This window comes from Nothoprocta perdicaria, unplaced genomic scaffold (assembly GCF_003342845.1).
Source record: "Nothoprocta perdicaria isolate Ctin4 unplaced genomic scaffold, notPer1 scaffold_24, whole genome shotgun sequence".
Taxonomy (NCBI): domain Eukaryota; kingdom Metazoa; phylum Chordata; class Aves; order Tinamiformes; family Tinamidae; genus Nothoprocta; species Nothoprocta perdicaria.
This window is the reverse complement of record NW_020455466.1, coordinates 245,470-259,922: the sequence shown is the minus strand read 5'-3', so window position 1 is coordinate 259,922 and position 14,453 is coordinate 245,470. Positions and strand designations below refer to the sequence as shown.

Genomic DNA, 14,453 nt, shown 5'->3' with positions numbered 1-14,453 from the left:
TTGTTTGCGGTATGTCTACCTCAGTGAGGTCTACACACCATCTCAGGTTACCTTCTTGGAACTTGTACTCCTCAGTGATGTCCATCATTCCATCACTCCCAATTTCCTTGGTCACAATCAACTTTCCAACATGAGTCATGTCAATTTTTTCAATCACTTGTGCTCCATTTCTTTCTCTTCTTGAGTAAACAATATCGCTGTTCACCTATAACATTAAATAAAAAAGGACTGAATTAAGAGGAGGGAGAGAGGGAGTGGAAGAAAAGCCAAACTCAAAACAATGATATCTTGACTCAAATTCCTAATTCCTTCCTAATTCCTAATTCAACGTGCTAATTCCTCCCAGTGAAAATTAGGCACATGCAACATATTGCTGTTTACAGCTTCAGAGCACCAATCAGTGTAAATATAGATAGGCAAGAGAAATATGTTCAAATTTGGGAAGCATGTTTATTCATTCCCTAAATCAAAGAATGCATTCTCTACACTGAAGAGCTCTAAGTCATACAGAGGAAAATGATTCACAGATCACTGCATAAAACACTGCAGTTCATGAACTGCAGTGGACCCCTTTCTTCTGTCTCACCTATATTCCCACTCATGTCATTTATTGTACTAAACTTTTTAGGTATGTACCTCAGCAAAAACAAAAGGAGCATCAAACTGGAAGCAAACATGACCATGTTTAATAGCTTGAACTGAAGTTGGGCCACACCTGTACATACCTGTGAAAGAAGAGATGGAGAGCAAGAGAATGAGTAATTTTTGTAATTAAAAAAAAAACAAAATGTTTTACTTTCTCACATGAAAAAAATAAGAAAAAAATCCTTGTTTTTGGTGAGCTTTTTTAATACTTTATAGGGATTCTTGACCAAGAAGTTAAAAGCGTGATTTCCATTGACAGTCTGCTAAAACACACAGCCTCAAGTCTGATGCTACCAAACTCTTCGGTTCTGCAAATTCTGGTGTAAGCCTCAATTGCTAGATTACTCTTCAATTAAAGTTGGTTTTGGTTAAAGATATCATTTTGGGAAGGCTCATTTAGATCATGGGTGTAGAAGCATCTTAAAGCAAATCTGCATGAACCATCCTTTAAGAACTAGACAACTAAGGACTGGGATGAAACAGAAGTGAATTTTCACTTTTTCCCTCTTGTTTAGAGCTTGCCCAGGCAGTGTAATGTCATAGTAAAAAGTCACAGTAAAAATTGTATGACATATAATGGAGGAGAAATACTTTGATCAGACAGTGGTACAGGTTCTTTAAAAAATGTGTAAGCCATCTTTTGGCAAGGAGATGCTATCTCTTCTCCATCCAACAGAGTCCTCCTCTTGCAGAATTTTGTGCTCGTGCCTTGTGATCAGTGGCATAGGAAGGACAGATCCAATTTATATCTCAGAACAACAGACTGGCCCTGGCCTTCCTATCATCAACTCTTGTTTTGCACCAAGAACCAAAACACTGTAAAGAAAGATAAGGAACATCAAGTAATGTTACCATCACTGGTTTCCTGGGGTGTCGCATCAACAACCTGCCATCCTCCGAAACCAACAGGAAGATCAGGTCTGGACATCCAAGCTTCATTCCAACAATGATAGTTCCTTATAAGGAGGTGAGAACATAAAATTAAATTCTTGGAAAACAGCATAAAAAATAAAACAAACACATGTCTTTATGTAACACTACTGCTTCAATAATCACATTTGCCAAAGTAGGGGTGAAGAAGTCTACACTTGAAAAAAAATCTATTCAGATATAATAGTTTTGTTTATGTTAAAACCTGCAGGCCCAAATCCTTCATTGTAGCTTCCTGACTGCAAGCTAAGGAAGCTTTGTAATTCTCCTACTGTGTGACGAAGCAATTGTCTCTGACAAGAGCTTCTGCTCCTTGGAGATTATTGAGGTACATAAAGAGATATAAAATCACTCTTAAGCCATGTGCCTAAAAGGGGTATGTGACGAAAGCGCCAGAGTCTTTTCTATCAGTGGAGAACACCTCTAACTCAATATGCCCACTAAGGCAAGCTTTGAAACTCTTTTCAAGCCATTGAAGATTGCTTCACACCTAGTTGAAGATCTACCATTGAAAATCTACTTCATATCTAGCACAACTGAAGCTTTAGCACCATTGGTACCTTTGTTTCCATGTCTCAAAACAAACAGGCTTGTCTGGTTTCTATTAAAAGAGGCTCATGCTGATTGATAAAATGACCCCACATAAATATTATAAAAATATCCTCACTGGAGATTGCTTACAAAGGCTTTCCAGTGTCCCATACCAGTGAGGAGATCAGATCTCCTAGAATACGTTTTTCTATAAAACCCACCTTAAGACCACCATAAAACTGTCTGTGGGCCAAGTGTTGCCTTTGGAGCCCAGAACAATATGGTTAAAGATGTATTTATCTGAGTGGTTTAGCTATGCACCCAGGCTTGCAATGTCCTCACACGGCTCCATGTTCAGGAAAAAGAAAAACAAACAAGCAAAACAACAAATAGACAAAAAACCCCACAAACCAAACCAAACAAAAAACAAACAAAAATCAAAACACTTCAGGTCAACTCATTTAAATCTGCCCTCAATGTTTCAGAGCATTTTTGGGATGAGCAGAAAAGGCAGATCCTGTAACTTTCTTCTTGCGATATTATCAGCACTCAAGGGAAAGTATAAACGAGGAAGAAAGATCACCTAGGAAGAAGGCCTTGCTGCAAAGTATTTGAATTGCATTACTGAAAAAAAAAAAAAAAAAAAAAAGGAAAGGAATAATATAGAAAGGGGCAATTTTGTTTGCAAATTATATATATCCGAGAGCAGATGTGAATAAAATTTTATCTGTGTAGCCACTGATAAAGACCTTTGTGATAAGGGGTGTATCAATGATATTAGCAAACGAAATGGGATTGTTAAATTCTGACAATTTCATAAATAATAGGTGAAAATCAGTTGTGAAGCAGTGTCGGAAGGATCTGAGGCTTGTCTAACAAGACATTTCAAAGTGAAAATGAAAGCCTGGATCAGGGAAAAACTTGTCAGTTATGAGAGTTAATGAAGCAGCACTACAGAAAAGGAATTATTCAAGGAAAATGACGCACTCTTGGAGAATTTTTTATGCTGCTGGGAGTAGTCAGTGCTGAATCATGCTTGCAGAGGTTTGCTGAGGGCCACCAGAAAATGGGGACGCACTTTATGGCAGGTGGGTTTTTAAAAGCTGTTATGCTAAGGTGTGAGAAAGACAATCCCTGCCCTGAAGCGCTCACTGGTTCACTTTGAATCAACTCAGATGTGTCATTGCTTTTGTGTTCTGCAGAAGAACAACCTGAAGAGCAGGCAGGAGGGAAGGATGAAAAAATTAAGGGGGTTAACAATGGCAAAAATGACACTCTGCTTCGATCCTGTAATTAGATAATGCAATGTCTTATATTTCTTCAGTCACTCTGGGAAATAGAGTCTTTCTCCCTGGTTTGTATTTGAACAATTTTGAGTGCAAAGAGATGGGTATTTACTTAGATCTACTGCCATGAAAACAATAAATATGCCTAATGCACAGGGCATTGTATATGAATTGGCAGAAAAATGTAGCTTGTTCTCTATGGACTTTAGAGTGAGGCAAACAAGGGGAATGTTTCTCTCTCCAAAATGCAGCAGGAACTTCTCTCTGATAGAAGTGAGCACAGCTGAGGACCTGGCTCTGTAGCCATAATTTGTTAAACTGAATTGTGTAGTTCTTGTATTCTACAGCAAGCCCAAGACATTAAGGAATGCAAGAATGGCTATAACGATCAATGTAGTGACCATTAAATATTTACAGAGATAATTACGAATAGACTAAACAAAGTGATGGGGGAATTAATAAAAGATGACCAGGTGGGGTTTATGCCTGGAAGACAATTTAAGAAGGGTAGTTCATATTGCTTATGAGGCAGGCGCATGCTGCAACCAGCTGCTGCTCTTTCAGTAACTAATGAGTGCAGGCAGTGTTACTGAGAGACATATTAGGAGAAATGTGAGGTAGAAGTGAAGGGCAGGGGGCTCAGAAGGGCTTGCTTCAGGCCTGGACATGGATGAACCCGTCCAGCATCTGCTGACTTCAAACAAGTTTCTGCTGAGGTACTGATTTTGGTCTGTTCTGTCCTCACAATAGGAGTTAGTCTTGATTCTCCTCCAAGAGAAGTATTCCTTAAGTGTCTTTATATCATCATTAAGAAAGACAAGGAGGACAAAGTAAGGGAACAGAGTGGTACTGATGGGCCCAAATCCGGCCAGCTTTATAAAAATAACTTTTTGCAAAGTGGGTGAAATTCTGTATATGTGTTTTGTTGTGATTGTTTCCTTTCCTAAGGGAGAAAATGCTCTTTAATAAAAATAAATTAATGTCAGAGAGATTCAGAGGGATCCCACACTCAGAGATGGATTTACTAAAAATCCTGGCTCCAAGTATCTCTGAAGTTTGAGGGTATTTAAAATGTGAAAACTGAACAGCTCCAGCAGTTCAAGGCAATAGAAATGATGTATTAATAAAGAAAAAAATGCTCTCTTTCAGTTTGCAGGAGATTATAAACAAAAGTGAGAAATATATTTAAAAAATCATTATGATACCTTGAACTTAAAAAAAAAAAACAGAAAAGAAAGCAGTAATAAAAATAAAATCGAGGTTTAGAAACAAGCCATTTAAGGTCTGCATGTGGACTGCCATTGAGTGTCACAGAGAAATGGAGAAAAGGACACAAAGGAGAAATGAAAAGAGATGTATGCTGTATTAACTTATGTCAAAAGGGTTATGTGCACCATGTACTAATAAATACACCAGGAGGATAATGGGATGAACAAGAGACTTCAGAAAGTAATCAAGCCAAGAAAAAGCAAACATAACATGGGAAGCTGAGATGCTGTTTCTTCAGCTGATGTAAAACTGCATATCGATTTCATGGAGCATTTTAATGGATTGTTTGGAAATCTGTCCTTGACACTGAATAGGACAAGTATCTCCTAAATATGGGAGGTCATGTACAGAGGTCACATTCAGTGCGTCACACTGAAGAGAAGAGACTTGAAACCCAGTATGCCACAGATCGTGAAATCAGTATGTGCTACACTTCTCATGTCATACGGGAGACTGTAAAAGTTTGAGGAGAGAGTTACAAAACTGTCTTCTCTAAAATAACAGAGTTCATTTCTTGCATCCTAGGAGGAGCTGTTTTCTTAAATCTGATCTTCATAATCAACAGTATTTCAGTAACTTGCATGATACACTGGCTTTATTATTATTACTATTATTTTCAGATAAACTGGATTATTTTGAAAAGTAATCTGACATAGGAAAGCTAGAAAACTCACCAGATGGAGTCTTTTGTAGTTTTGGTGTCCAATTTCCCTTCTTCATCCAGATAGAAATCTAACTGTAAATTGGCATTGTTATCATGGGCAGAAGAATAATTGGTAATGACTCTTGCAGGTATTCCCAAGCACCTCAGAACTGTGGCAAAGAGAAAAGTGTAGTGAGATACAAATACTAGGAGTTTGTGCTCACTTATAGATGACAGAATAATCAGAGAGAAAATGTAAATAATTAAACAGAAAAAAACCTTGGTCACTTTAACCTCCAAAATTCTTCCTGTTTGCTTTTTATATACCCTATGTAGCCCTAAAATGGTCAGCTTTCAATACACGTGGTAATATAAAGGCTTAACCTATGTCTTCATCTTCTGGCTTGTAATCTTCCAAAAAATGTGAAATACATACAGCCTCCTAGTACCAGTAATCCAGTACAATGCTAAAATGAAGAAGATTAGAAAGATTCTTCTTTTGGTTGATTTGGAGGTTTCCTGTTTTCATTACCCTCTCAAGAAATAGCATTATACTTCTAACAAAACTGAAAGATATTAATCACTCATCTGCCGCAGCAAACATGGAAATTGTATAATTAATGCCATGTTACAGGACTGAATGTTCATTTCTGTTACCATCAGAAAGAATCTGGAGAACACAAAGAAAAAAGCAGAAACTGACTGGTCTGTTAACCAATAAGGGGAGTGGAGAGAGCTGCATTATATGCAAGAGAAATGTCAGTGTTAGAGAGTCAGAACAAAATGCACTACATAATGAATATTGATGGTTGGATAACAGCATTTTGGAGTCAATAGTTCCTTCCAGAAAAGGATCTTAAGGGGAGGATCCAATCTTCTTCTGCTCCTACCACCCAAAACTCCAAGATCTCAGAACATTTCAGTATAGCTGGTGACTTCATTCAATACGTGGTAAATTGAGAAGTGCACAAAAGCTTTGGCTACTTCTAAAGTATAGCGGCATATCACTGGCCTTTCTGCACTTGTGGTGCACTCTGAGTGATAGAAACAGACATGGAGCATGGCCCCAAGGGGAGAGTAGGGCTGTGGTGTGATACATCTGCTCAGCTTGTCCAGAATTTGCCTTTTCTTTCTCAGGCAAAAAAAAATGTTCCTTCTTTTACATTCAAGAGCCAACAAGCTTCTGCTGAAAGTAGAGGGTTTCAGGAAAAATAAGATTGAAAATCCTACTTAAAAATAGTTCCGATGCTGCAATGTTGAGCAGTCCTTCCTGATACTGCTGAGTTTTATATATTCATTAGTGTCACTACTGTGACTCCCAGTAAAGAGTATTCATTCATTCATTCCAAGTTACTGGATGACAAATTACCTGGTTGCATCCAATACCATATGTACCTATTGATTAAACTTAATTCAAATGTCCTCCCAGGCTTCCAGCACATGAGCCATCAGGGCTCATTGAAAATAATTTGTCTGACAATTTCAAGATTAATGGCCATTTTCCAGAATGTTTTAGCATTTTTAACAGAGGACTATCCAAAGTGCACAACATAATAACCTTGGAAAGCTGAATTGGTCACAGTGATAAAACATCGGCAACTGTAAAAAAATCAAAATACAACTCAAAACAATCCTTTTAGTCCAGCATGCCTGTCCAGATCTTTGCTCTCTTCTCTTTGAAGCAGACAGTAGTCAAATGTGGAAGACGTTATGTACTAGATGGTATCTTAATTTCATAATGGAAAAGGATCTTTTCAAACCTGTTGCATTTTGCAGAGACTCTAGAAACTCAAGCAAGACTGTATGACCTCAGAGAATGAGGAAGGCAAATAAATCTCTGGTTTCTTGAATGTGGTTTATTGCTGATATGGCCAAGAACAGAGTGTACTATTTAATGAGTGGAAATATAGAACCCCTATTAGCTCTGTCCTCTTAGCAGAAAACACGCACCAGATATGAAAGGAAAGCAGAAAAAAAAGTGCAAGAATAAAAACCTGTAGCTGTGAGAATTCTGTGCCATAAGAAGGCTAGATGGTCAGAACAGAGCTTAGTTCTGAGGATCTTGCTGTTCTGAATAGCTTTTGAACCACCTCGGTTATTGAAAAAAAAATGAAATTCTATTACCAAATTGGAAGAAAATTACGCACAGAATGAAATATACGTGTGCAGAATGGCCAAAATAATGTAGAAATGTCCAAGGTCGCCTGAGGGTAAAGAACCAGTCTTGTAACATGGCATTAATTATACAGTTTCCATGTTTGCTGCAGGAGATGAGTGATTAATATCTTTCAGTTTTGTTAGAAGTATAATGCTATTTCTTGAGAGGGTAATGCATGTAACAGTCTTGAGCAAGATGGAAAGGGGAAAGGGTTCATGGGAAGATTTTCTATAATTTTTTCGTCATGACTTAAATACAAGAACCAAAGCTTAGATCTTCATAGGTGTCTGAAAACTATCTAATGAAAAGCAGATTTCAAATCTGCAGAAATGTTTACTGTGCCTTCCCTGGTCCTAGGCTGATCTGCACCCCTCCACCCTCTCAGTTTGAAGAACTTTAAATGTCCATGGGGAGATCATATAGGCATAAGAAAGACTTTCTAGTGTCTGTTCAACTTCTCCTATTAGTCATTATCATAAGCATAGGACTGCTTAACTGACTGCATTGACAAAGGACATGACACAAGCATGCCTGGTCACTGATCTCTGTAGAATGCACAGCTTTTACATTGCAGAGTCTTCTTTGACTGCTAATACTCTGTGATGTGTTCCAGTATACAGGCAGTGCTCATTTGAGGTGATGCTGTTAGCAAGTGCTAGACAATAAAAAATTAAGACCCATCCAACACTGTTCTCCCTACTGGGTTTTCAAATCTGCACTGCTTCTTCTGCTGCAGCTTTGGAACTCTAGTTCAAACAAGTGTGTTTAAATTTAATCTTATAGTCCTACACAATTCATATACCAGGTCAGCATTTTGACTCATAAATTTCATAGAAAATGTTGGCAGTGTTTAGTGGGTAGTGCTAGGAACAATCCTTGATACGTGAGTTTCTAGCCTCTCTGGAACAGCATATACCACATATGACTTACTGGGCAATAATTACATGTTGCAGATTTGGATAACAATTCCCCTGTCAATGTCAGGTTGCCTAAGAGAAATGTGGAACCTAATTTGAGACTTTCCAACTTTCTCTCTTCCAACCCCAGACTTGTCCTCTGAGACTCACTGAACATATTTTACTTAATAAAGAGTTAATAATTTTGTGTGGAAGAGCAGCCAAAATGAAAAATATGCCAAAAGTTTATTTAAAGGATGTCTATTTTAGCCATGCATTTATAAGTATCTCTGCTTACTACTACTCTATTTACTACTGAACATTACAGAGCCAGGAAGTATTTTAGTTACTTTAATCTGAACTCTTTCTCTTTTATGTAAGAACTGCATAGCAGAGTGGAGCTTTTATCACTAATACTTACATGTGTTGAAGACACCAGCAAAGACCCAGCACTGCCCATATCTCACTGGTTGTCTAGAACTGTAATATTCCAAGAGAATGTCCACACTTCCTGTCCAGATTGAAGGTGCAACCCCATAAGTGTAGCTATTGTCCCAGGATCCAGCGATCACACCATCATCATCTTTGGAATTGATCTAAAGGCAAAGGAAATGAACATTATGTATGTCAGAGTGAATAATGAAGAGCTCTTTAACCTAGCAGACAAAGATATGATGGGAGAGACCAAATATAGCCACGTTTAGGCTATAAATAAGCCAGAAATGTCTAATAATGAAGTTAAGAGATGAATAGAACATTCTTGCTAAGGGCCTTGGTGGATTTTCCATTATTGAACGATTTTAATCAAGGTCAGATGTTTGAAAACAATGGTGAAATTAAATCACTGCACTGAGTATTTATGCTGTGCGTTTAGTAAGTTTTATTAATGCTAAATATGTTCACTGATATTGATAAACGTGATCACTAAAAATCAAGCCCCAGAAAAGTTACACTAAATTCTTTCCCAACGTTCTTTTACTATCAGCATCCATCCACAGATTTTAATAAAATCACTCCTGGTTTACAGTTGACTTACACGCCACTGTTATTTTTAGAGTAGAATCTAATTTCTTCAGTCCAGCACATATGAAACAAGAAGAAATTTGCTGTGTAAGTTTTCCCTTTGTAAGATTATACAATGTGTGGAGTTTTGCTGACTAATAGCTAAACTGATAGGCATTAACGAGTAATACATCTCCTATCTGCAATTTGAACCAAACCAGGCTGTGCAAAAAGCTCATTCACATTGTACCTTTTAATTATGTTAAAGTGGAACAGCTGCACACCAGCCAAATAAATCACAATTCTCATTTAAGGGCTTTTGGCTGGATTAACTACTGTTTTATAATTAGGAAATCGACTTCCTCTGAACCCTAGGACTGAATAAAGATAGGTATTCAGAGATATAACCAAGGCATTAAGGGTTTGTGCCCATCTCACTGCTGCAGGAAGCTCTCCAAGAAAAGGAGCACTTCAAGGACAGGACAGCATTTGATCTTTAATTTGTGCTACAGACCATTGCTCTCTGGCTCTCCTCTGACTGTAAAAAGAGGATGAATGGAACAAACTCTAGCTGCCATTCAGTGTGTGGAAGCCTCAGAAGGATCTCAGTATTGAGGCACTGATCCCTGCTGGAAGCGTGTGCTCCTTCCAGACAAGCTCAGCTGCACTTCATGGCATTTTGAGGAAGAGAGCCCCAGTCCTGGCTCTTTGACTTGCCTTGTGCTGCTGGCTACCCACAAAATAGCTTCCCATAAGTCCAAACAATGATGCTGGATCCAAAGAGGAATATGGACAGGATGTAGGCACCTCTTCATCTCTTGTTCTTGAGGTCCAGATATTAAATAGATAAAACTCACACTCTCCTTTGGCCTAACTTCTCAGATTACTGGAAAGTAACTACTAAGTTTCCAAATTACTCCAGGATTTCCAGAAGTGAACTTCATCTTCCCAAAGTAGTTGAGTGGCTCAAATCTCACTAATATCTGAGGCCTATAAAGTGTATTCTTCTGCTTATGGGGCTTCAAGGGTCCCTCTGATAAGTGTTTTCTGTCTTAAACTACCACATACCTCTGAGCTCCAATAGGTCATCTGGGGCTTATAAATCAGTCACAACAACATCCAACCTTGCAATGTTTTAAGACTTCTTTGGGGTTAATGCTGCAGTCCATGTTAAGTCTCTTAATTCCCTGTCCCAAACTGTATCTATCATGCTATCTCACCTGCCATGGAAGGAATAGTTTTATCAGTTATCTCAGCTGAGACCACAGTGTCACAGAGAATGCTTTCATGCCCAGAAGTGAAATGTCAAAAACTGACTTTCCTACCACAGGGATACCATTCTCAGAAAAAAAGCAGGGGGCTGACATTAGGATTTGATCCTTCATGGAGTGAGACCCAAGAGCTCAGAGTGGACAGCTGATCTGGCAGATGTTGGTGTGAGCCTATCGGGGCATGAAGGCCATTTAATCATGCTTGGCTTTGAATCAAGAGTCACTTCTGACACATCTTAGGCATCTATAACATACCACTGCAGAGGCAACACGGACAATCTTGATTGGGTTTCCACGCCCAGAGAGCTCCAGTTCTGCCTTGTCCATCAAGAACAGGCAAGCATCCAGAATGTCTTCTTCAAACTAAATAAAAGGAAAGAAAGTGACAGAGAAATGTAGGGAAAGTTGAGTAACTTTTTATTCTGGAAAGCAAAACGACAAAATTATTGTTCATTGTTGTTACAGTAAATAACTAGTTTCAAAAATAGCTGATCTAGTCAAGTTAAATTTCCTTAGTCAAAAATTAAATTTTATTCTAGAATGTTCATCTCTAAAAGTATCATTTTCAATTCAGCCTCCATCTGGGTTTGAGGTTAAAATGGCTACACGGCCTTTTTGACAGGTTATAAAATTTTATACGATAACAAGAATATAATAGTAAGATATTGCAATAATAACTGCAAGAAGCTAATCTGCTTGCTAATGACTTAATGTCCTTCACAGATTCCCTTCTCCGCTCAGCTAGTGCAATACTTAAGAGTTGACCAATAGATGTTTTGCCAAAGTTAATTTTAAGAGTCAATATTTTAAAATAAATTTTAAATATGCTTAAAATTGACAAGCCAAAAGCTGACTGTATAGATTAATCCTGGTATAAGGAATGTAGACATCAAAAAATGTCAAGGGACCTATAGTAGTCTTCTTCAAAAATAGAGTAAAAAGGTACAGTTTCTTCAATCCAGCATGAACAAGCACAGGAATGAATTGAGGGCATAGGTGTCTAAATAGACCAGAAATCATTGTCACAGAACTTGCCCTGTGAAATATTTCATTTTCCTCAGGAGAAATTGCATAGCAAAGGAAAATTTCTCTGTCCTCTGGAAAACGGTAAGAGACAGGGAAATATACAAATGTTCCATATACACTGAAAACACAACATTATACATTAACTTTCTAGCTGTAATGGAAACTCTGCTGAGCTCTTCTCCTTACCATGACACAATAGAAGACTTTATTTTTTACATATGCAACCGTTTCTTAAAGATACCATTCATACTAATAGGATTTTTGCCCTCGTGCTAAGCTGCAACTAAAGCCAAGTTGATTTTGTAACCGTCTCCAACCTAGCTGAAGGCTTCTCAGCATTTAGGGGTGATCCAAGTTTTGCCTCGTGGAGAAAGAGGGCCAGAGGCCAGGACAAGCTATTGCTTTGCCAGCCTGGGGATAGGCAGAGGAGGGGGAAGAGTAAGAGGCGGGAGCCAAAATGGGAGCCCTGAAGGGCCAGAATGACCTGCTGGGAAGCCTACACACTCCTTGGACTCTCATAGGTAGCACGCAAGCTCTGGCAAGAGCAAAGGTGGCAGAGGAGTTACTGTTGTTTCATCACTCTCTGCTGAGTGCTGCCCTAGGAAAGCACTACTTTTTGCCTCTGTCTAGAGCTGATTTACCACTCACTGCTTAGGATGCTACCATGCAATGGATGCAAGTATCCTCCAAAGCAGCATGCCTTATCATTACCCTGTTCCTTGGCTCTGTCATCCACACATGCATTATATTAATTTCTCTGCAGAAGAAGTTCAGCAGTAAGTAACATCTTAGCGTCTCATTGAGCAAAATTTAATTCTTGTGGTTTGGGCAAACAGGGAAATGGGAGTTAGTGTTTCCCTGGAAAACAACTTCTAGTATGGCATCATCCCTGAGAAGCTGAATATTTGAACTGTGGACTCTCCAGTCCACTCCAATGATATATGATTCAGATAATCTCAGGTGAATGACTGCACTGTGAAGATCCTGCCTCCTAAGGAAATACTCACAGCAGGTTTTGTGAACCTTGGTCCCTTGTACCCATCCCTCCTGCTTCAGGATCACTTTTCTTCAAGTCTGGCCCAATGATTTATCACTTTCACCAGGATCAAAATCTGCTTTCCGCACTTCAAGCCATCATCGGTGTCTAACACCTGACTTAAATCAACAGGAAGTTTACCCTGCAAATTAGATTTTTCTTATCTACAGTTTATGGGACATTGTGAAAGACATTGTGAAAGAAATGGGACATTTATGGGACATTCAGTGAAAGAACAGGAATAAATTGCTATTGGTGTTGTTGCCTTCCACCTTAACATTTACTGAATGACATGAATGCCTATGAAATAACTGGGTTAACAAGACAAATAAAAGAAAAGCTGTTAAGCCTAGATACCCTGTAGTACCACAGTAGTGTAGGGGACAGAGTAGACCTAATACAGTCTAAAGCCAGTTTGGCCCTTCACCACTATCTGGCATTTCAGAAACTGTAAAGCAAACTAAATCACTTCCCAGGTCTCAATCTTAGCGTGAAAATGCTATCTCTAAGGAGGTAGACTAGAAACAGCACACAAAAAGCACACACCCTTGAAATGTAAGAGGAAACAAGTAGTGATAAGCAGCCAGGATATAGGAGTGATTTGAGCAAGGCAGTATAAAGTAGGCATTGTCTGTTTGACATAGCTAAAATGGAAATAAGTAAATTGGATTCAAGACCAAGAAACTTTGGCAGAGCCCCCTGGAAAAGATTGCTAATGGAAAAAAAAAAAAGGCATAAGAAAATAGGCAAGGAGGTTCCTTCTGTATGCATATAGATTTGCACTGTAGTCTTAGTCAGGCTGGCCCTTGGTGAGCATTCTCCTTTCACATTAACCTTTTTCTAATGGGTGACCTTTAAAATCATTTAAATCAAAATAAGAGGGACTGCATCACCTTTTGCAACAGCTGAATTAAAGCCATATTTCATGCAGTCAGTTGCAAGAACCCATGCACATGCCATAAAATTACACTTGCACTGTAGGCTATGAAGTTAACCCAGCTCAGCATGTGGACATAAGCCAACTCAAGATAGCAAAGAGAAGTCTACTGGCCACCCATTTATTTTTTCTTCTCACAAAATAAATTAAAAAAAAAATAAATGATCAATGTAACATTCAACTTCCATCATTTCTCAGCGAGACAATTCCCCTGTGCCTACATTTCTTCTAAAGCGAAATTTCCCCTGAATCCCCTTTGGGCTTTCCTGAATGACTGGCAATTTACATACTCTAGGAAGAAAGGAAGCACAGACATGTTACAAGGAACACTTCCAGCCTATTCATTACAGCTATGTTTCATTTGATCTGTTATTTTTTCTTCCTGGGTCCACTTTTTTTGGCTCCTCTCTTGCTCAAATTGATGCCACTCATTGAAGATGGCAGTTGCAAGACTTATGTCCCACTCATAATCCAGTTTTAAATCATATTTTCCTTTTTAATTTACAGCTTGAGTTAAAGCTTTCAACTGACATTCTTCTAAGCATTTTTTTAGTCTGAAAATATTGCAGTGCATAAGGAAAAAATCAACAACAGTATAGTTTGGTTATATAGAGAAATACAGATAGATTGAGGGAAAATTTAGAAACTAAGAAATATCTTAAATTTTATGTGTATACGTGACCTAACACTTTTTATTTACATTACTGCACAGGGCTATATGTATACATACAATAAAAATGCATGTATGATATACCCATAATATGGGAACTGCTGTTCTTGCTGCTAGCACTTTCATCCACTCATACAAATGTTTTTTATTCTT

General features: G+C 38.3%; 1 protein-coding gene across 1 annotated transcript in view; it reads right to left on the bottom strand.

The window, feature by feature from the left end:
* F13A1 (coagulation factor XIII A chain) overlaps positions 1 to 14,453 on the bottom strand; it is a 50,072-nt gene that overhangs the window by 10,991 nt on the left and 24,628 nt on the right. Inside the window, exons 6-11 of the mRNA XM_026039758.1 lie at positions 10,887 to 10,994; positions 8,780 to 8,954; positions 5,336 to 5,474; positions 1,498 to 1,601; positions 637 to 725; positions 52 to 205 (exon numbers count right to left, since the gene is read on the bottom strand). Coding sequence (XP_025895543.1) covers positions 52 to 205; positions 637 to 725; positions 1,498 to 1,601; positions 5,336 to 5,474; positions 8,780 to 8,954; positions 10,887 to 10,994 — 769 coding nt within the window. The remainder of the gene's footprint in view (positions 1 to 51; positions 206 to 636; positions 726 to 1,497; positions 1,602 to 5,335; positions 5,475 to 8,779; positions 8,955 to 10,886; positions 10,995 to 14,453) is intronic.